Raw genomic sequence first — 21,157 nt, 5'->3', positions numbered from 1 at the left:
GATCACTGAGTCCTTCAGCCTTCTATAACAGCCAGGGATCACTGAGTCCTTCAGCCTTCTATAACAGCCTCTATAGTCCAGGGATCACTGAGTCCTTCAGCCTTCTATAACAGCCAGGGATCACTGAGTCCTTCAGCCTTCTATAACAGCCTCTACAGTCCAGGGATCACTGAGTCCTTCAGCCTTCTATAACAGCCAGGGATCACTGAGTCCTTCAGCCTTCTATAACAGCCAGGGATCACTGAGTCCTTCAGCCTTCTATAACAGCCAGGGATCACTGAGTCCTTCAGCCTTCTATAACAGCCTCTATAGTCCAGGGATCACTGAGTCCTTCAGCCTTCTATAACAGCCTCTACAGTCCAGGGATCACTGAGTCCTTCAGCCTTCTATAACAGCCTCTACAGTCCAGGGATCACTGAGTCCTTCAGCCTTCTATAACAGCCTCTACAGTCCAGGGATCACTGAGTCCTTCAGCCTTCTATAACAGCCTCTATAGTCCAGGGATCACTGAGTCATTCAGCCTTCTATAACAGCCTCTATAGTCCAGGGATCACTGAGTCCTTCAGCCTTCTATAACAGCCTCTATAGTCCAGGGATCACTGAGTCCTTCAGCCTTCTATAACAGCCTCTATAGTCCAGGGATCACTGAGTCCTTCAGCCTTCTATAACAGCCAGGGATCACTGAGTCCTTCAGCCTTCTATAACAGCCTCTATAGTCCAGGGATCACTGAGTCCTTCAGCCTTCTATAACAGCCTCTACAGTCCAGGGATCACTGAGTCCTTCAGCCTTCTATAACAGCCTCTACAGTCCAGGGATCACTGAGTCCTTCAGCCTTCTATAACAGCCTCTATAGTCCAGGGATCACTGAGTCCTTCAGCCTTCTATAACAGCCTCTATAGTCCAGGGATCACTGAGTCCTTCAGCCTTCTATAACAGCCTCTACAGTCCAGGGATCACTGAGTCCTTCAGCCTTCTATAACAGCCTCTATAGTCCAGGGATCACTGAGTCCTTCAGCCTTCTATAACAGCCTCTATAGTCCAGGGATCACTGAGTCCTTCAGCCTTCTATAACAGCCTCTATAGTCCAGGGATCACTGAGTCCTTCAGCCTTCTATAACAGCCAGGGATCACTGAGTCCTTCAGCCTTCTATAACAGCCTCTATAGTCCAGGGATCACTGAGTCCTTCAGCCTTCTATAACAGCCAGGGATCACTGAGTCCTTCAGCCTTCTATAACAGCCTCTATAGTCCAGGGATCACTGAGTCCTTCAGCCTTCTATAACAGCCTCTACAGTCCAGGGATCACTGAGTCCTTCAGCCTTCTATAACAGCCTCTATAGTCCAGGGATCACTGAGTCCTTCAGCCTTCTATAACAGCCAGGGATCACTGAGTCCTTCAGCCTTCTATAACAGCCAGGGATCACTGAGTCCTTCAGCCTTCTATAACAGCCAGGGATCACTGAGTCCTTCAGCCTTCTATAACAGCCTCTATAGTCCAGGGATCACTGAGTCCTTCAGCCTTCTATAACAGCCTCTATAGTCCAGGGATCACTGAGTCCTTCAGCCTTCTATAACAGCCTCTATAGTCCAGGGATCACTGAGTCCTTCAGCCTTCTATAACAGCCTCTATAGTCCAGGGATCACTGAGTCCTTCAGCCTTCTATAACAGCCAGGGATCACTGAGTCCTTCAGCCTTCTATAACAGCCTCTACAGTCCAGGGATCACTGAGTCCTTCAGCCTTCTATAACAGCCTCTATAGTCCAGGGATCACTGAGTCCTTCAGCCTTCTATAACAGCCTCTACAGTCCAGGGATCACTGAGTCCTTCAGCCTTCTATAACAGCCTCTACAGTCCAGGGATCACTGAGTCCTTCAGCCTTCTATAACAGCCTCTACAGTCCAGGGATCACTGAGTCCTTCAGCCTTCTATAACAGCCTCTATAGTCCAGGGATCACTGAGTCCTTCAGCCTTCTATAACAGCCTCTACAGTCCAGGGATCACTGAGTCCTTCAGCCTTCTATAACAGCCTCTATAGTCCAGGGATCACTGAGTCCTTCAGCCTTCTATAACAGCCTCTACAGTCCAGGGATCACTGAGTCCTTCAGCCTTCTATAACAGCCTCTACAGTCCAGGGATCACTGAGTCCTTCAGCCTTCTATAACAGCCTCTATAGTCCAGGGATCACTGAGTCCTTCAGCCTTCTATAACAGCCTCTATAGTCCAGGGATCACTGAGTCCTTCAGCCTTCTATAACAGCCTCTATAGTCCAGGGATCACTGAGTCCTTCAGCCTTCTATAACAGCCTCTATAGTCCAGGGATCACTGAGTCCTTCAGCCTTCTATAACAGCCAGGGATCACTGAGTCCTTCAGCCTTCTATAACAGCCAGGGATCACTGAGTCCTTCAGCCTTCTATAACAGCCAGGGATCACTGAGTCCTTCAGCCTTCTATAACAGCCAGGGATCACTGAGTCCTTCAGCCTTCTATAACAGCCTCTACAGTCCAGGGATCACTGAGTCCTTCAGCCTTCTATAACAGCCTCTACAGTCCAGGGATCACTGAGTCCTTCAGCCTTCTATAACAGCCAGGGATCACTGAGTCCTTCAGCCTTCTATAACAGCCAGGGATCACTGAGTCCTTCAGCCTTCTATAACAGCCTCTATAGTCCAGGGATCACTGAGTCCTTCAGCCTTCTATAACAGCCTCTATAGTCCAGGGATCACTGAGTCCTTCAGCCTTCTATAACAGCCTCTATAGTCCAGGGATCACTGAGTCCTTCAGCCTTCTATAACAGCCTCTATAGTCCAGGGATCACTGAGTCCTTCAGCCTTCTATAATAGCCTCTATAGTCCAGGGATCACTGAGTCCTTCAGCCTTCTATAACAGCCTCTATAGTCCAGGGATCACTGAGTCCTTCAGCCTTCTATAACAGCCTCTATAGTCCAGGGATCACTGAGTCCTTCAGCCTTCTATAACAGCCTCTATAGTCCAGGGATCACTGAGTCCTTCAGCCTTCTATAACAGCCTCTATAGTCCAGGGATCACTGAGTCCTTCAGCCTTCTATAACAGCCTCTACAGTCCAGGGATCACTGAGTCCTTCAGCCTTCTATAACAGCCTCTACAGTCCAGGGATCACTGAGTCCTTCAGCCTTCTATAACAGCCAGGGATCACTGAGTCCTTCAGCCTTCTATAACAGCCAGGGATCACTGAGTCCTTCAGCCTTCTATAACAGCCTCTATAGTCCAGGGATCACTGAGTCCTTCAGCCTTCTATAACAGCCAGGGATCACTGAGTCCTTCAGCCTTCTATAACAGCCTCTACAGTCCAGGGATCACTGAGTCCTTCAGCCTTCTATAACAGCCAGGGATCACTGAGTCCTTCAGCCTTCTATAACAGCCAGGGATCACTGAGTCCTTCAGCCTTCTATAACAGCCAGGGATCACTGAGTCCTTCAGCCTTCTATAACAGCCTCTATAGTCCAGGGATCACTGAGTCCTTCAGCCTTCTATAACAGCCAGGGATCACTGAGTCCTTCAGCCTTCTATAACAGCCTCTACAGTCCAGGGATCACTGAGTCCTTCAGCCTTCTATAACAGCCAGGGATCACTGAGTCCTTCAGCCTTCTATAACAGCCAGGGATCACTGAGTCCTTCAGCCTTCTATAACAGCCAGGGATCACTGAGTCCTTCAGCCTTCTATAACAGCCTCTATAGTCCAGGGATCACTGAGTCCTTCAGCCTTCTATAACAGCCTCTACAGTCCAGGGATCACTGAGTCCTTCAGCCTTCTATAACAGCCTCTACAGTCCAGGGATCACTGAGTCCTTCAGCCTTCTATAACAGCCTCTACAGTCCAGGGATCACTGAGTCCTTCAGCCTTCTATAACAGCCAGGGATCACTGAGTCCTTCAGCCTTCTATAACAGCCTCTATAGTCCAGGGATCACTGAGTCCTTCAGCCTTCTATAACAGCCTCTACAGTCCAGGGATCACTGAGTCCTTCAGCCTTCTATAACAGCCAGGGATCACTGAGTCCTTCAGCCTTCTATAACAGCCTCTACAGTTCAGGGATCACTGAGTCCTTCAGCCTTCTATAACAGCCTCTATAGTCCAGGGATCACTGAGTCCTTCAGCCTTCTATAACAGCCAGGGATCACTGAGTCCTTCAGCCTTCTATAACAGCCAGGGATCACTGAGTCCTTCAGCCTTCTATAACAGCCAGGGATCACTGAGTCCTTCAGCCTTCTATAACAGCCTCTACAGTCCAGGATCACTGAGTCCTTCAGCCTTCTATAACAGCCTCTATAGTCCAGGGATCACTGAGTCCTTCAGCCTTCTATAACAGCCAGGGATCACTGAGTCCTTCAGCCTTCTATAACAGCCAGGGATCACTGAGTCCTTCAGCCTTCTATAACAGCCAGGGATCACCGAGTCCTTCAGCCTTCTATAACAGCCAGGGATCACTGAGTCCTTCAGCCTTCTATAACAGCCTCTATAGTCCAGGGATCACTGAGTCCTTCAGCCTTCTATAACAGCCAGGGATCACTGAGTCCTTCAGCCTTCTATAACACCCTACATGTTTTCTTGAGTGGATGAGCAGGGGGCCGGGAACATATGGTCAAATAATTTATATATTTCATAATCAAAAATCAAAAATATGATACATCCAGCTGTTTGAAGTAAAAGAGGCAAAAAACAACATTTAAAAACAGGAAGCATAGAAACAGATCTACTGCTTCTTAAACGGGCTTTCAATGAGAATGACAGATCTATAACTCAGTACATAGCACTGGTACATGGTACTGGTACATAATACCGGTACATAGTACCGGTACATATTACTGTAGCATAGTACTGTAACATAGTACTGACACACAGTACATGCACACAGTACTGGTACATAGTACCGGTACATATTACTGGTATATAGCACTGGTGCATATTGCCGGTACATAGTACTGGTACATTGTACTGGTATATATTGTCGGTACATGGTACTGGTACATAATACTGGTACATTGTGTGGGTACATATTATGGGTACATAGTACTGTTACAGAGTACTGTTACAGAGTACTGTTACAGAGTACTGTTACAGAGTACTGTTACAGAGTACTGTTACATAGTGCTGCTACATAGTGCTGCTACATAGTACTGCTACATAGTACTGTTACATAGTACTGTTACATAGTACTGCTACATAGTACTGCTACATAGTGCTGTTACATAGTGCTGTTACATAGTACTGCTACATAGTGCTGTTACATAGTACTGCTACATAGTACTGTTACATAGTACTGTTACATAGTACTGCTACATAGTGCTGTTACATAGTACTGTTACATAGTACTGTTACATAGTACTGCTACATAGTACTGTTACATAGTACTGTTACATAGTACTGTTACATAGTACTGGTACATATTGCTGGTACATAGTACTGTTGCCATGTCAGACAAACAGGGTTTAGTGGAGAAGAAAACGCCACAGATGCACTTCTGAGGCCTACTGTGTAAAATTCTCCCTCCCTCTCCCTCTCCCTCTCCCTCTCCCTCTCCCTCTCCCTCTCCCTCTCCCTCTCCCTCCCAGGGGCTTTATTGGCTTGGGAAAAACATGTTAATGTTGCCAAAGCAAGTGAAGTAGATAATATACAAAAGTGAAGAGACACCTCACAATCCTCACAACCACACAAGAAGAAGAAACGAACAAGTAACGAACAAGTCCCAAAAGGCACCATGACCCAGTCTGGTCAAAGGTAGTGCACTACTGTCAAACCCGGTCTGGTCAAAAGTAGTGCACTACATAGGAAACGGGGTAACATTTGGGTCTTAACCATTATGAAATGTAAATTTACTATGAATATTAATGCAGTTAATTGACAGTTGTAATAAACAAAATAATAAGAAAAGAAAAAAAAGACGACACCTACTGACACCTACTACTCCATGAGAGAAGAAGAGACAGAGAGGATGTGGCAGCTAAAGGAAGTAGAGACAGAGAGGATGTGGCAGAGCAGCTAAAGGAAGTAGAGACAGAGAGGATGTGGCAGCTAAAGGAAGTAGAGACAGAGAGGATATGGCAGAGCAGCTAAAGGAAGTAGAGACAGAGAGGATATGGCAGAGCAGCTAAAGGAAGTAGAGACAGAGAGGATGTGGCAGAGCAGCTAAAGGAAGTAGAGACAGAGAGGATGTGGCAGCTAAAGGAAGTAGAGACAGAGAGGATGTGGCAGCTAAAGGAAGTAGAGACAGAGAGGATGTGGCAGAGCAGCTAAAGGACGTAGAGACAGAGAGGATATGGCAGAGCAGCTAAAGGAAGTAGAGACAGAGAGGATGTGGCAGCTAAAGGAAGTAGAGACAGAGAGGATGTGGCAGCTAAAGGAAGTAGAGACAGAGAGGATGTGGCAGCTAAAGGAAGTAGAGACAGAGAGGATGTGGCAGCTAAAGGAAGTAGAGACAGAGAGGATTTGGCAGCTAAAGGAAGTAGAGACAGAGAGGATATGGCAGAGCAGCTAAAGGAAGCAGAGACAGAGAGGATGTGGCAGCTAAAGGAAGTAGAGACAGAGAGGATGTGGCAGCTAAAGGAAGTAGAGAGAGAGGATGTGGCAGGGCAGCTAAAGGAAGTAGAGACAGAGAGGATGTGGCAGCTAAAGGAAGTAGAGACAGAGAGGATGTGGCAGCTAAAGGAAGTAGAGACAGAGAGGATGTGGCAGCTAAAGGAAGTAGAGACAGAGGATGTGGCAGCTAAAGGAAGTAGAGACAGAGAGGATGTGGCAGCTAAAGGAAGTAGAGAGAGAGGATGTGGCAGCTAAAGGAAGTAGAGAGAGAGGATGTGGCAGCTAAAGGAAGTAGAGAGAGAGGATGTGGCAGCTAAAGGAAGTAGAGAGAGAGGATGTGGCAGCTAAAGGAAGTAGAGACAGAGAGGATGTGGCAGCTAAAGGAAGTAGAGAGAGAGGATGTGGCAGGGCAGCTAAAGGAAGTAGAGACAGAGAGGATGTGGCAGGGCAGCTAAAGGAAGTAGAGACAGAGAGGATGTGGCAGGGCAGCTAAAGGAAGTAGAGACAGAGAGGCTGTGGCAGCTAAAGGAAGTAGAGAGAGGATGTGGCAGAGCAGCTAAAGGAAGTAGAGAGAGAGGATGTGGCAGAGCAGCTGGAGGAAGCAGAGACAGAGAGGATGTGGCAGCTAAAGGAAGTAGAGACAGAGAGGATGTGGCAGCTAAAGGAAGTAGAGACAGAGAGGATGTGGCAGAGCAGCTAAAGGAAGTAGAGACAGAGAGGATGTGGCAGAGCAGCTAAAGGAAGTAGAGACAGAGAGGATGTGGCAGAGCAGCTAAAGGAAGTAGAGACAGAGAGGATGTGGCAGAGCAGCTAAAGGAAGTAGAGACAGAGGATGTGGCAGAGCAGCTAAAGGAAGTAGAGACAGAGAGGATGTGGCAGAGCAGCTAAAGGAAGTAGAGACAGAGAAGATGTGGCAGCTAAAGGAAGTAGAGACAGAGAGGATATGGCAGAGCAGCTAAAGGAAGTAGAGACAGAGAGGATATGGCAGAGCAGCTAAAGGAAGTAGAGACAGAGAGGATGTGGCAGCTAAAGGAAGTAGAGACAGAGAGGATGTGGCAGCTAAAGGAAGTAGAGACAGAGAGGATGTGGCAGCTAAAGGAAGTAGAGACAGAGAGGATGTGGCAGAGCAGCTAAAGGACGTAGAGACAGAGAGGATATGGCAGAGCAGCTAAAGGAAGTAGAGACAGAGAGGATGTGGCAGCTAAAGGAAGTAGAGACAGAGAGGATGTGGCAGCTAAAGGAAGTAGAGACAGAGAGGATGTGGCAGCTAAAGGAAGTAGAGACAGAGAGGATGTGGCAGCTAAAGGAAGTAGAGAGAGAGGATATGGCAGAGCAGCTAAAGGAAGCAGAGACAGAGAGGATGTGGCAGCTAAAGGAAGTAGAGACAGAGAGGATGTGGCAGCTAAAGGAAGTAGAGACAGAGAGGATGTGGCAGCTAAAGGAAGTAGAGACAGAGAGGATGTGGCAGCTAAAGGAAGTAGAGAGAGAGGATGTGGCAGGGCAGCTAAAGGAAGTAGAGACAGAGAGGCTGTGGCAGCTAAAGGAAGTAGAGACAGAGAGGCTGTGGCAGCTAAAGGAAGTAGAGACAGAGAGGATGTGGCAGCTAAAGGAAGTAGAGACAGAGAGGATGTGGCAGCTAAAGGAAGTAGAGACAGAGAGGATATGGCAGAGCAGCTAAAGGAAGCAGAGACAGAGAGGATGTGGCAGCTAAAGGAAGTAGAGACAGAGAGGATGTGGCAGCTAAAGGAAGTAGAGAGAGAGGATGTGGCAGCTAAAGGAAGTAGAGAGAGAGGATGTGGCAGCTAAAGGAAGTAGAGAGAGAGGATGTGGCAGCTAAAGGAAGTAGAGACAGAGAGGATGTGGCAGCTAAAGGAAGTAGAGACAGAGAGGATGTGGCAGCTAAAGGAAGTAGAGAGAGAGGATGTGGCAGGGCAGCTAAAGGAAGTAGAGACAGAGAGGATGTGGCAGGGCAGCTAAAGGAAGTAGAGACAGAGAGGCTGTGGCAGCTAAAGGAAGTAGAGAGAGGATGTGGCAGAGCAGCTAAAGGAAGTAGAGACAGAGAGGATGTGGCAGAGCAGCTGGAGGAAGCAGAGACAGAGAGGATGTGGCAGCTAAAGGAAGTAGAGACAGAGAGGATGTGGCAGCTAAAGGAAGTAGAGACAGAGAGGATGTGGCAGAGCAGCTAAAGGAAGTAGAGACAGAGAGGATGTGGCAGAGCAGCTAAAGGAAGTAGAGACAGAGAGGATGTGGCAGAGCAGCTAAAGGAAGTAGAGACAGAGGATGTGGCAGAGCAGCTAAAGGAAGTAGAGACAGAGAGGATGTGGCAGAGCAGCTAAAGGAAGTAGAGACAGAGAGGATGTGGCAGCTAAAGGAAGTAGAGACAGAGAGGATATGGCAGAGCAGCTAAAGGAAGCAGAGACAGAGAGGATGTGGCAGCTAAAGGAAGTAGAGACAGAGAGGATATGGCAGAGCAGCTAAAGGAAGCAGAGACAGAGAGGATGTGGCAGCTAAAGGAAGTAGAGACAGAGAGGATGTGGCAGCTAAAGGAAGTAGAGACAGAGAGGATGTGGCAGCTAAAGGAAGTAGAGACAGAGAGGATGTGGCAGCTAAAGGAAGTAGAGACAGAGAGGATGTGACAGCTAAAGGAAGTAGAGAGAGAGGATGTGGCAGGGCAGCTAAAGGAAGTAGAGACAGAGAGGCTGTGGCAGCTAAAGGAAGTAGAGAGAGAGGATGTGGCAGGGCAGCTAAAGGAAGTAGAGACAGAGAGGATGTGGCAGGGCAGCTAAAGGAAGTAGAGACAGAGAGGCTGTGGCAGCTAAAGGAAGTAGAGAGAGAGGATGTGGCAGAGCAGCTAAAGGAAGTAGAGACAGAGAGGATGTGGCAGCTAAAGGAAGTAGAGACAGAGAGGATGTGGCAGAGCAGCTAAAGGAAGTAGAGACAGAGAGGATGTGGCAGAGCAGCTAAAGGAAGTAGAGACAGAGAGGATGTGGCAGCTAAAGGAAGTAGAGACAGAGAGGATGTGGCAGAGCAGCTAAAGGAAGTAGAGACAGAGAGGATGTGGCAGAGCAGCTAAAGGAAGTAGAGACAGAGAGGATGTGGCAGCTATAGGAAGTAGAGACAGAGAGGATGTGGCAGCTAAAGGAAGTAGAGACAGAGGATGTGGCAGAGCAGCTAAAGGAAGTAGAGACAGAGGATGTGGCAGAGCAGCTAAAGGAAGTAGAGACAGAGGATGTGGCAGAGCAGCTAAAGGACGTAGAGACAGAGAGGATGTGGCAGCTAAAGGAAGCAGAGACAGAGAGGCTGTGGCAGCTAAAGGAAGTAGAGACAGAGAGGATGTGGCAGCTAAAGGAAGTAGAGACAGAGAGGATGTGGCAGCTAAAGGAAGTAGAGAGAGAGGATGTGGCAGCTAAAGGAAGTAGAGACAGAGAGGATATGGCAGAGCAGCTAAAGGAAGCAGAGACAGAGAGGATGTGGCAGCTAAATATGAACTATTAAATTATTAACAATTGGGCTACTATGTAAAATACTAGGAGATTTCTTATTCTACTTGTGTAATACAATTTAATACATTATTATTAAAGATATATATATATATATATATATATATGTGTACCTGTATTGGCCAGCGTGGGAGAGGTTGGAGGAAGTTAGCTTCGTAAGGATAGTCAACCATGGCCAGATTCACCCAGGTCTCTTGGAGCCAGGCCTTAAAATCGTCCAAGTCTGTCTTCTTGAGTGGGGAACATAAGCTAAACTCCCCGGACAGCCATTGGAGGCCGTCATCTGCACAGAGATGAGGAAAATGGTCCTCATGAGTTAACTAGGCTTTAAACTAGCTTTGAAAAAAAGGCTAATTCATCCTACCAGTTGCTGTGACGTTGTCATTGAGACAGGCTAATTCATCCTACCGGTTGCTGTGATGTTCAAAGACAGGCTAATTCATCCTACCGGTTGCTGTGATGTTCAAAGACAGGCTCATTCATCCTACCAGTTATTGTGATGTTGTCCTTCAGACAGGCTAATTCATCCTACCACTTGCTGTGATGTTGTCATTCAGACAGGCTAATTCATCCTAACAGTTGCTGTGATGTTGTAATTCAGACAGGCTAATTCATCCTACCGGTTGCTGTGATGTTGTCATTCAAAGACAGGCTAATTCATCCTACCAGTTGCTGTGATGTTGTCATTCAGACAGGCTAATTCATCCTACCAGTTGCTGTGATGTTGTCATTCAGGCAGGCTAATTCATCCTACCACTTGCTGTGATGTTGTCATTCAGACGGCTAATTCATCCTACCAGTTGCTGTGATATTGTCATTCAGACAGGCTAATTCATCCTACCAGTTGCTGTGATATTGTCATTCAGACAGGCTAATTCATCCTACCAGTTGCTGTGACGTTGTCATTCAGACAGGCTAATTCATCCTACCGGTTGCTGTGATGTTTTCATTCAGACAGGCTAATTCATCCTACCAGTTGCTGTGACGTTGTCATTCAGACAGGCTAATTCATCCTACCGGTTGCTGTGATGTTTTCATTCAGACAGGCTAATTCATCCTACCAGTTGCTGTGATGATGTCATTCAGACAGGCTAATTCATCCTACCAGTTGCTGTGATGTTGTCCTTCAGACAGGCTAATTCATCCTACCAATTGCTATGATGTTGTCATTCAAAGACAGGCTAATTCATCCTACCAGTTGCTGTGATGTTGTCATTCAAAGACAGGCTAATTCATCCTACCAGTTGCTGTGATGTTGTCATTCAAAGACAGGCTAATTCATCCTACCAGTTGCTGTGATGTTGTCATTCAAAGACAGGCTAATTCATCCTACCGGTTGCTGTGATGTTGTCATTCAGACAGGCTAATTCGTCCTACCAGTTTCTGTGATATTGTCATTCAGACAGGCTAATTCATCCTACCAGTTGCTGTGATGTTGTCATTCAGACAGGCTAATTCATCCTACCAGTTGCTGTGATGTTGTCATTCAGACAGGCTAATTCATCCTACCAGTTGCTATGACATTGTCATTCAGACAGGCTAATTCATCCTACCAGTTGCTGTGATGTTGTCGATGGCCTTCCAGGACCTCCTGATGTTAGAGTCACAGTTCAGTCCACTCCTGGCGAAGTCCTGGGTGACTATCTTATAGAAATCTCCACATGGAACCATGTCAGGGAACTGCCATATGGGAGCAGAGGCAGCCAGAGCTCTGGAGTACACAGAGAGACAGTTAGAACACAGTATTAACCACACAGAGAGACAGTTAGAACACAGTATTAACCACACAGAGAGACAGTTAGAATGCATTGTTAACCACACAGAGAGACAGTTAGAATGCATTGTTAACCACACAGAGAGACAGTTAGAATGCATTGTTAACCACACAGAGAGACAGAATGCATTGTTAACCACACAGAGAGACAGAATGCATTGTTAACCACACAGAGAGACCGTTAGAACACAGTATTAACCACACAGAGAGACAGTTAGAATGCATTGTTAACCACACAGACACTAAAATACATTTCTGCACTTTACAGCTACATTTAGGGGGTATTTATCTCTTAAAAAATACAAAAAGAGGCCTGAACAGTTTAAAACTCCTTATAGCTCCTTACCTTGTAATAGTGACGTTTCGGTCTGAGATGTTCCTCAGGTCAAATAACACCCTATTCCCTATAAAGCAGACTACTTTTGACCACAGCCCTATGAGCCCTGGTCAAAAGTAGTTCACTATATAAAAATATCAAAATAGGGCCCCATGAAGACCTGTACACAGTATCTCTTACCCAACAACAACATTAGGGTATTTCATTCTCAACCAGGCAGAGAGCATCCCTCCGTAGGACCCTCCGATGGCGATCACAGGACTTTCCTGAGCTCCAAGCACCTTCCTCTTCAGTTCTCTGATCAGCACAGAGAAGTCAGCTAGCGCCTGCTCCGACGTCAGGTAATTCAGGTGCTTGGTGTCCTGTTTGTGAAGACAAAGCATGTTTAACGAACGTTGTTTCTACACGTGTAGTAAACCAACACGTCATATTTAAAATGTTATATACCGTGTGTGTGTGTGTGTGTGTGTGTGTGTGTGTGTGTGTAAAAGCATAACGGTTCATTTACACTGTAAGAGTCTTGTCCAAACGGCAGGGATTCTCCATAGTAACGGTGCTCTGCAAACACCAACATGGCTCCCAGATCCTCTGCAACGTCCCACATGAAACCCTACAGACAGAAAGTACAAGGCAAAATATTCTAACAAATGATGCAAGGCATGCTGGGTAGATGAATACATTACAGAACAGAGAAGATGAATACATTACAGAACAGAGAAGATGAATACATTACAGAACAGAGAAGATGAATACAGAACAGAGAAGATGAATACAGAACAGAGAAGATTAATACATTACAGAGAAGATTAATACATTACAGAACAGAGAAGATGAATACAGAACAGAGAAGATGAACACAGAACAGAGAAGATGAATACATTACAGAACAGAGAAGATGAATACAGAACAGAGAAGATGAACACAGAACAGAGAAGATGAATACAGAACAGAGAAGATGAATACAGAACAGAGAAGGGTAAGTATTACAGTGTTATTGCAGAACCAGGTAATGTCTCCTTCATTGCCGGTGTAGAACAAGATAGGCCCTCCCTTCTGATCCCAGTGTTCATTATTAACCAGGTATCTCTGCTTAAAGGTGCCATCCTCCAGGAAGCCAAAGTGATCGATCTGTAAGGACAGAGACATACATCAGAGAAACATGAAGAAATCAAGAGGATGGCTAAAATATGACACGCTGCTACTTTAAACCCAACCTAGTGTCACGGATCCCTCCGGAACGTTCATCACGCACACCTGGCACCTATTGCGCAGATGATTACGGGTCTCGTCCCGTGTGTTACTCATTGTGTGCTTGTGCTTTTTCGAGGTGCACCTCACTCTTATGTTTGGGTTTCTACCCTGTGTTTTGTTATGCGTTTGTTGGGTCTTCGTCCCCGTGCCTTTTTGTTGGGTCTTCGTCCCCGTGCCTTTTTGTTGGGTCTTCGTCCCCGTGCCTTTTTGTTGGGTCTTCGTCCCCGTGCCTTTTTGTTGGGTCTTCGTCCCCGTGCCTTTTTGTTGGGTCTTCGTCCCCGTGCCTTTTTGTTGGGTCTTCGTCCCCGTGCCTTTTTGTTGGGTCTTCGTCCCCGTGCCTTTTTGTTGGGTCTTCGTCCCCGTGCCTTTTTGTTGGGTCTTCGTCCCCGTGCCTTTTTTTGGGGGAGCAATAAAAAAAATCCTATTACGCATTCCTGCGCCTGTCTCCCGAATCATTTATACTGACGTGACAGAATAATCGACCACTGAGGGAGACAGCGGGAATGGCCCGTCTCCACGACGACGCAACTTCGGCAGCTGCATCGGGTCCTGATCGACCCGCGCTGCGTTCCTGTGATCCTGGGGGTATTAGTCACGGATCCCTCCGGGAACTTTCATTACACACACCTGTCCCCTATTCCCACGGATTAGTGCTTGTATAAGTGGTGCCCTGTAGTTTCCATTGGACTGTCCATTATTGTAACTATGTCCGGTGGTGCGTGCGAGTACCTGTGCTGTGTGTTTTGGGCTTTCGTGCCACTGTGGATTGCGCAGAGGATTACGGGTCTCGACCCGTGCGATAATAGTTGTGCTTATTTATTTGAGGTACTCTTTTGTTTTGGGTTTCAACCCTGTGGTTTTGTTACATGTTTGTCTGGTCTTCATCCCTGTGCCTTCACACGACATGCCGTACTTTGGGTAAAATAAAGATCCCTATTACGCATTCCTGCGCCTGTCTCCCGAGTAAAATATACCAGCATGACACCTAGTCTCTAAGACATTCACATTTAGCTTGAGATGAGATGAAGGCTCAAGAGAAGAAATTTAATCAATGTATTACGAATTCATTTCAAGGTCTCTGAAATGAACTCTAAATGGAGCCAGTTAAAATGTGTCCCTGACGTCCGGAGGAATGGAACTGGGATTCAACAGTCTGTCAATCCTCTCTGACCAACGGTCATCCTCTCTGACCAACGGTTCCATGTCCTCTCTGACCAACGGTCCCATGTCCTCTCTGACCAACGGTCATCCTCTCTGACCAACGGTTCCATGTCCTCTCTGACCAACGGTCATCCTCTCTGACCAACGGTTCCATGTCCTCTCTGACCAACGGTCATCCTCTCTGACCAACGGTTCCATTTCCTCTCTGACCAATGGTCATCCTCTCGGACCAACGGTTCCATGTCCTCTCTGACCAACGGTCATCCTCTCTGACCAACGGTTCCATTTCCTCTCTGAACAACGGTCATCCTCTCTGACCAACGGTTCCATTTCCTCTCTGACAGGCACATTGTAAAGGTTCATGTTCCCCTCTGACAGACACCCTGTTAAGGTTCTTGTTCCCCTCTGACAGACACCCTGTAAAGGTTCATGTTCCCCTCTGACAGACACCCTGTAAAGGTTCATGTTCCCCTCTGACAGACACCCTGTAAAGGTTCATGTTCCCCTCTGACAGACACCCTGTAAAGGTTCATGTTCCCCTCTGACAGACACCCTGTAAAGGTTCATGTTCCCCTCTGACAGACACCCTGTAAAGGTTCATGTTCCCCTCTGACAGACACCCTGTAAAGGTTCATGTTCCCCTCTGACAGACACCCTGTAAAGGTTCATGTTCCCCTCTGACAGACACCCTGTAAAGGTTCATGTTCCCCTCTGACAGACACCCTGTAAAGGTTCATGTTCCCCTCTGACAGACACCCTGTAAAGGTTCATGTTCCCCTCTGACAGACACCCTGTAAAGGTTCCAGTGTGAGAGAAGGTACAGTAGCACCTTCTCCAGAGGGTGACCTCTCTGTCCCTCCAATGTGTCCCTGCGATAGGGTGTGATCATTGTGGCCCTGGCCTTCTGCCATACACTACTTTGTACTGTGCAGTGAGTCGGTGACAACCCCAATGCAGGACGCTAGGATAATTAGCCTCAATTTGTATTAAAACCCAGAGAGAGACAGTTCCAGGGATGCCACATTAGTTCCACTAGCACATCTGCCTCCCAAATCGAACCCTATACAGTCCACTACACTATTTGGGACTCATCCTTCTCTCCAGCCTAATGCCATCGCTGTGTGGCCACAGACGAGTTGTCCCCTACTTGAAACCCACCCAACACTTGATAAAGAATGTTTTTGTTGTGCTCTCTCTCTCTCTCTTTTCCCAGTGCCTACAAAAGGATTCACCAATTTTATGAGCCAATGACAGGGAAAAGATTTCAGGCCTGAATGTGTTCATTCATCCACTCCTGGAGCCTCTCCACAGCTTGGCTAGTGTGTCAGGAAAACCACATTTACAATCCAGACTCAAAATGATTTGTCAATTTCATATGTAAATAGTATATTCTCTGTAATAAGTCAATTACATATTAATTCCCCTTCTGTTAGATGATCCAAAAATATGTTTTATATCACTCAAGAAGGTACTCTAAGAAATAGATTGAAAATCTATAACCTGATCTTCTGGCCGAGTGGTTCTAACTCAGTGTTAAGACAATCTGGACTGGAGACTTCCCCTGTGTTTGTGCTTATGGTTTCATAGTATGGCTATGGTTTTATAATGTGGCTATGGTTTCATAGTATGGCTATGGTTTCATAATGTGGCTATGGTTTCATAGTATGGCTATGGTTTCATAATGTGGCTATGGTTTCATAGTATGGTTTTATAATGTGGCTATGGTTTTATAATGTGGCTATGGTTTCATAATGTGGCTATGGTTTCATAGTGTGGTTTTATAATGTGGCTATGGTTTCATAATGTGGCTATGGTTTCATAGTGTGGTTTTATAATGTGGCTATGGTTTCATAATGTGGCTATGGTTTCATAGTATGGCTATGGTTTTATAATGTGGCTATGGTTTCATAGTATGGCTATGGTTTTATAATGTGGCTATGGTTTCATAGTATGGCTATGGTTTTATAATGTGGCTATGGTTTCATAGTGTGGTTTTATAATGTGGCTATGGTTTCATAGTGTGGTTTTATAATGTGGCTATGGTTTCATAATGTGGCTATGGTTTCATAGTATGGCTATGGTTTCATAATATGGCTATGGTTTCATAGGGGAACTGAAACCTTCATAGCTTCGATGTCCATGTCTTCCTACCAAACCTAATACTGCCACCTAGTGGTTGATGCTGGTAGCATTTAGTTACAGGAAACTCATTAGGTGCCATCTGTTGAAACATTCAGTGTCAAGTCAAATGCTGAAAAATCTGTAGCTTCTGAAAAGCAGTGAGGTAAACATTACTTACAACTAAATGTTATAGTATGAAAATAAATAGCAAAAAAAAAATGACTCAAAGCCAATGTAGGAAACAACTGAAGAACATACACACTCTGTAGTCTACGGGAGGTTGGTGGCACCTTAACTGGGGAGGACGGGCTGGTAGTAATGGCTGGAGCGGAATCAGTGGAAGGGTATCAAATACATTAAACACATGGTTTTTGAATCCATTCCATTCGCTCCGTTCCAGCCGTTATCGTGAGTCGTCACTCCCCTGAGCAGCCTCTACTGCTGTACTCATGGTAAAGGACAGCCTCTACTGCTGTACTCATGGTAAAGGTCACTCCCCTGAGCAGCCTCTACTGCTGTACTCATGGTAAAGGACAGCCTCTACTGCTGTACTCATGGTAAAGGACAGCCTCTACTGCTGTACTCATGGTAAAGGACAGCCTCTACTGCTGTACTCATGGTAAAGGACAGCCTCTACTGCTGTACTCATGGTAAAGGACAGCCTCTACTGCTGTACTCATGGTAAAGGACAGACTCTACTGCTGTACTCATGGTAAAGGACAGACTCTACTGCTGTACTCATGGTAAAGGACAGACTCTACTGCTGTACTCATGGTAAAGGACAGTAGTTATCGTACAGTTCACAAGTGATGCTAAAAACAGGACTCCGTTCATTCATCCATTTGTTCCAGGAGAAGAGAGAAGCCAAAGGGATTTCCTGGATAACTGCTAGATCACTTGATTCCCTTCAGACCAGCCAGCCTCCTTTTGTCTAAATGTTTTGTCATTGTTCGTAAAGCACTGCCTGTAAGTCCTTGTGATATTGTCAAGTTTGCATCCCCAGCCTCTAGTTACTATGCCCCCAGCCTCTAGTTACTATGCCCCCAGCCTCTAGTTACTATGCCCCCAGCCTCTAGAGGATGTATGCCCCCAGCCTCTAGAGGATGTATGAACCCAGCCTCTAGAGGATGTATGCCCCCAGCCTCTAGAGGATGTATGCCCCCAGCCTCTAGAGGATGTATGCCCCCAGCCTCTAGAGGATGTATGCCCCCAGCCTCTAGAGGATGTATGCCCCCAGCCTCTAGAGGATGTATGCCCCCAGCCTCTAGAGGATGTATGCCCCCAGCCTCTAGAGGATGTATGCCCCCAGCCTCTAGAGGATGTATGCCCCCAGCCTCTAGAGGATGTATGCCCCCAGCCTCTAGAGGATGTATGCCCCCAGCCTCTAGTTACTATGCCCCCAGTCTTTAGTTACTATGCCCCCAGCCTTTAGTTACTATGCCCCCAGCCTTTAGTTACTATGCCCCCAGCCTTTAGTTACTATACCCCCAGCCTTTAGTTACTATGCCCCCAGTCTCTAGTTACTATGCCCCCAGCCTTTAGCTACTATGCCCCCAGCCTTTAGCTACTATGCCCCCAGTCTCTGGAACAGCCTGCCAGAGAACCTGGGGGGGGGGGGGGGGGGGGGGGGAACTGTGGACATATTTAAAAGAGATCTTAAAACACACCTTTTTAACTTTGCTTTTCCTTGGGTATCTTTTTAGTTTTTCAGATTTGTGATTGTTTTTTATCTTATGTTTGTTGTGTGTAGTAAATATTTCAGTTTTTATTTTAATAGTTTTTTTATTCATGTTTTCCTGTGAAGCACATTCCGTTTCATTCAATGTCTGAAATGTGCTGTATAAATAAAGCTTGATTTCATTTGTAATGCTTCATGACACGTTTGTTGCAATTCTGAGATTACGAGTTACAAGAAAGCATTTCAACTCGCATGAATCACAACGATCAACAAAACAGATGAAAATGCTATCTAGCCACAGCTATAATGGACAACCTAACAAGGTGGATATGTAGAGTTCAAATCATTTTTAGATCTTTATTTAACTAGGCAAGTCAGTTCATTAAGAACAAATTCTTATTTACAATGATGCCCTAGGAACAGTGAGTTAACTGCCTTGTTCAGGGGCAGAACGACAGATTTGTACCTTGTCAGCTATAGGGATTCGATCTTGCAACCTTCCGGTCACTAATCCAACACTCTAACCACTAGGCTACCCTGCCTCCTCTACACTCTAACCACTAGGCTACCCTGCCTCCTCTACACTCTAACCACTAGGCTACCCTGCCTCCTCTACACTCTAACCACTAGGCTACCCTGCCTCCTCTACACTCTAACCACTAGGCTACCCTGCCTCCTCTACACTCTAACCACTAGGCTACCCTGCCTCCTCTACACTCTAACCACTAGGCTACCCTGCCTCCTCTACACTCTAACCACTAGGCTACCCTGCCTCCTCTACACTCTAACCACTAGGCTACCCTGCCTCCTCTACACTCTAACCACTAGGCTACCCTGCCTCCTCTACACTCTAACCACTAGGCTACCCTGCCTCCTCTACACTCTAACCACTAGGCTACCCTGCCTCCTCTACACTCTAACCACTAGGCTACCCTGCCTCCTCTACACTCTAACCACTAGGCTACCCTGCCTCCTCTACACTCTAACCACTAGGCTACCCTGCCTCCTCTACACTCTAACCACTAGGCTACCCTGCCTCCTCTACACTCTAACCACTAGGCTACCCTGCCCCCTCTACACTCTAACCACTAGGCTACCCTGCCACCTCTACACTCTACCTATAACTTTAGCACATGCGATTTTGGGGGAAAGCTGTAACCTCCAGGATCTTTGATGTTCTTTAGTCTATAGTAGCCTACTTTAAATTCACTTTTATGGCAGTACACTGCAGTTCCTCTGGGCAGGATGCCAGCAGGGTTTGAGTTGTGTTGGCAGGAAAACAGCCCAGTGTATTGATGGCTTTCCCGTCCTACCAGGAAGCAGAGCGGATACGCTGATTGTCTGCAGACACAATACCCAAACAGTTTAGAAGTGATTTAAAGTACACAGAGAATTAAGGAAATCCTCACAGGAAAGCCAGCGAAGCAGTTTTCTGTTCACCACAAACAAATAAAAACTACGGTCAATAGTAAATTAGGCGACAAGCATCAATATAAACAATGCTATTAAAATTTCAAGCATCAATATAAACAATGCTATTTAAATTTCAATGTCTTGGTGGACAAAGGCCATAGTGGAATGAGATAATATATTCTCTAAAAATAACTATAAAATCTAGACATTTTAAATTGGGCTAAATAATCATTACAAAAAACATAGCTACATAACTGAACAAATTGTTGCACAGGTAAATAAATGCATCAACTCAACCGTTATAACATTACTAAAACTTGTTAAAGTGTTAAAGCTCTTAACATATCTGTCAGATAAACTAAACATGCAGTGTGTGTTTGTTTAGACTATAGCTTGAATGTCCTGATAATCTACAAAGCTGATTAGTCTCGTTCCTTGTCTAGACGGTGATTGTTGACAGACATCATGACAGCCGTCAATAACTTTATGATATTATTATAGCGAAAAGAAACGTACCTTCTGGTCAAAATAGCATGTTTCATAGTTGATGACGGTGTCCTGAGCATTGAGATCTGTAACCCCGCCATGCCTCGTCAAAAGTTGCGACTTGAGCGCAAACACATGAAAACAATAGAGCGATAAGATGAGAACGATGGACGTTATGACCGGTCTGGATACCGAAACGAATCCTCCAGACCTCATATCTGCAGTGGCCAGGACGATTCTACAGAAAAACCTGTCTGAACAGTCTATATAAAGTGATCTGTGTGGGCTGCAGTCGCATGATGCAGCTGTGAGTAGGAAGGAGGAACCTAGTTAACATTTGTTGATGTTTCACTAAGAGGAAGTCAAGTTACCAGTCAGCAAATCAAAAGTGCAAAGACAGTACAGTATGAAGAGAGGCTAAAACTGTTTCTCCAATAGAAATCCCTTATAAGGCTTTTAGGCGATGCTCATGTGTAAAAGGACGTCATCGCGTCTGACGTTCGTATCCCGATGAACTGCGCATGTGCAAAGGCGCATGTGCAAAGGCACTCCTTCGATATAAATTTGTTTTTTTAACGAAAATGAAAACGTGTCAGTGTGTCACTTTCACGAGGTTGGAGTAATAACATGTTCAACGACTTAAGAAATTGTCTCGAATGTAAGTTGTGCCTTTAGATTAGGAGAAAATTAACAACTAAGGACGAATTGTTTCACTTCTCTCATTGACCTCTCAAACCACAAACACCAGCATGGTCTGTTTCACAAGCGTTCTCATAAATCTCGCGATGTTACGCTTCTGGGTTTAGAAACTCTGATGTCGTGCTTGTCGCAAATTGATGAACAATGAAGCTATCATGTAACATTGATAAGATTCCTGCAAAAT

General features: G+C 45.8%; 1 protein-coding gene across 1 annotated transcript in view; it reads right to left on the bottom strand.

The window, feature by feature from the left end:
• Window positions 1-20,692, bottom strand: part of prcp (prolylcarboxypeptidase (angiotensinase C)) — a 41,004-nt gene extending 20,312 nt beyond the window's left edge. The window contains exons 1-6 of the mRNA XM_031791302.1: window positions 20,305-20,692; window positions 13,152-13,292; window positions 12,673-12,774; window positions 12,345-12,526; window positions 11,607-11,764; window positions 10,167-10,336 (exon numbers count right to left, since the gene is read on the bottom strand). Coding sequence (XP_031647162.1) covers window positions 10,167-10,336; window positions 11,607-11,764; window positions 12,345-12,526; window positions 12,673-12,774; window positions 13,152-13,292; window positions 20,305-20,490 — 939 coding nt within the window. The 5' untranslated portion in view covers window positions 20,491-20,692. The remainder of the gene's footprint in view (window positions 1-10,166; window positions 10,337-11,606; window positions 11,765-12,344; window positions 12,527-12,672; window positions 12,775-13,151; window positions 13,293-20,304) is intronic.
• Between the last annotated feature and the right edge of the window lie 465 nt (window positions 20,693-21,157).

This window comes from Oncorhynchus kisutch, linkage group LG15 (assembly GCF_002021735.2).
Source record: "Oncorhynchus kisutch isolate 150728-3 linkage group LG15, Okis_V2, whole genome shotgun sequence".
Taxonomy (NCBI): Eukaryota; Metazoa; Chordata; class Actinopteri; order Salmoniformes; family Salmonidae; genus Oncorhynchus; species Oncorhynchus kisutch.
Note: the sequence above shows the minus strand (reverse complement) of the source record. Positions and strands in the feature narration are given on the sequence as shown.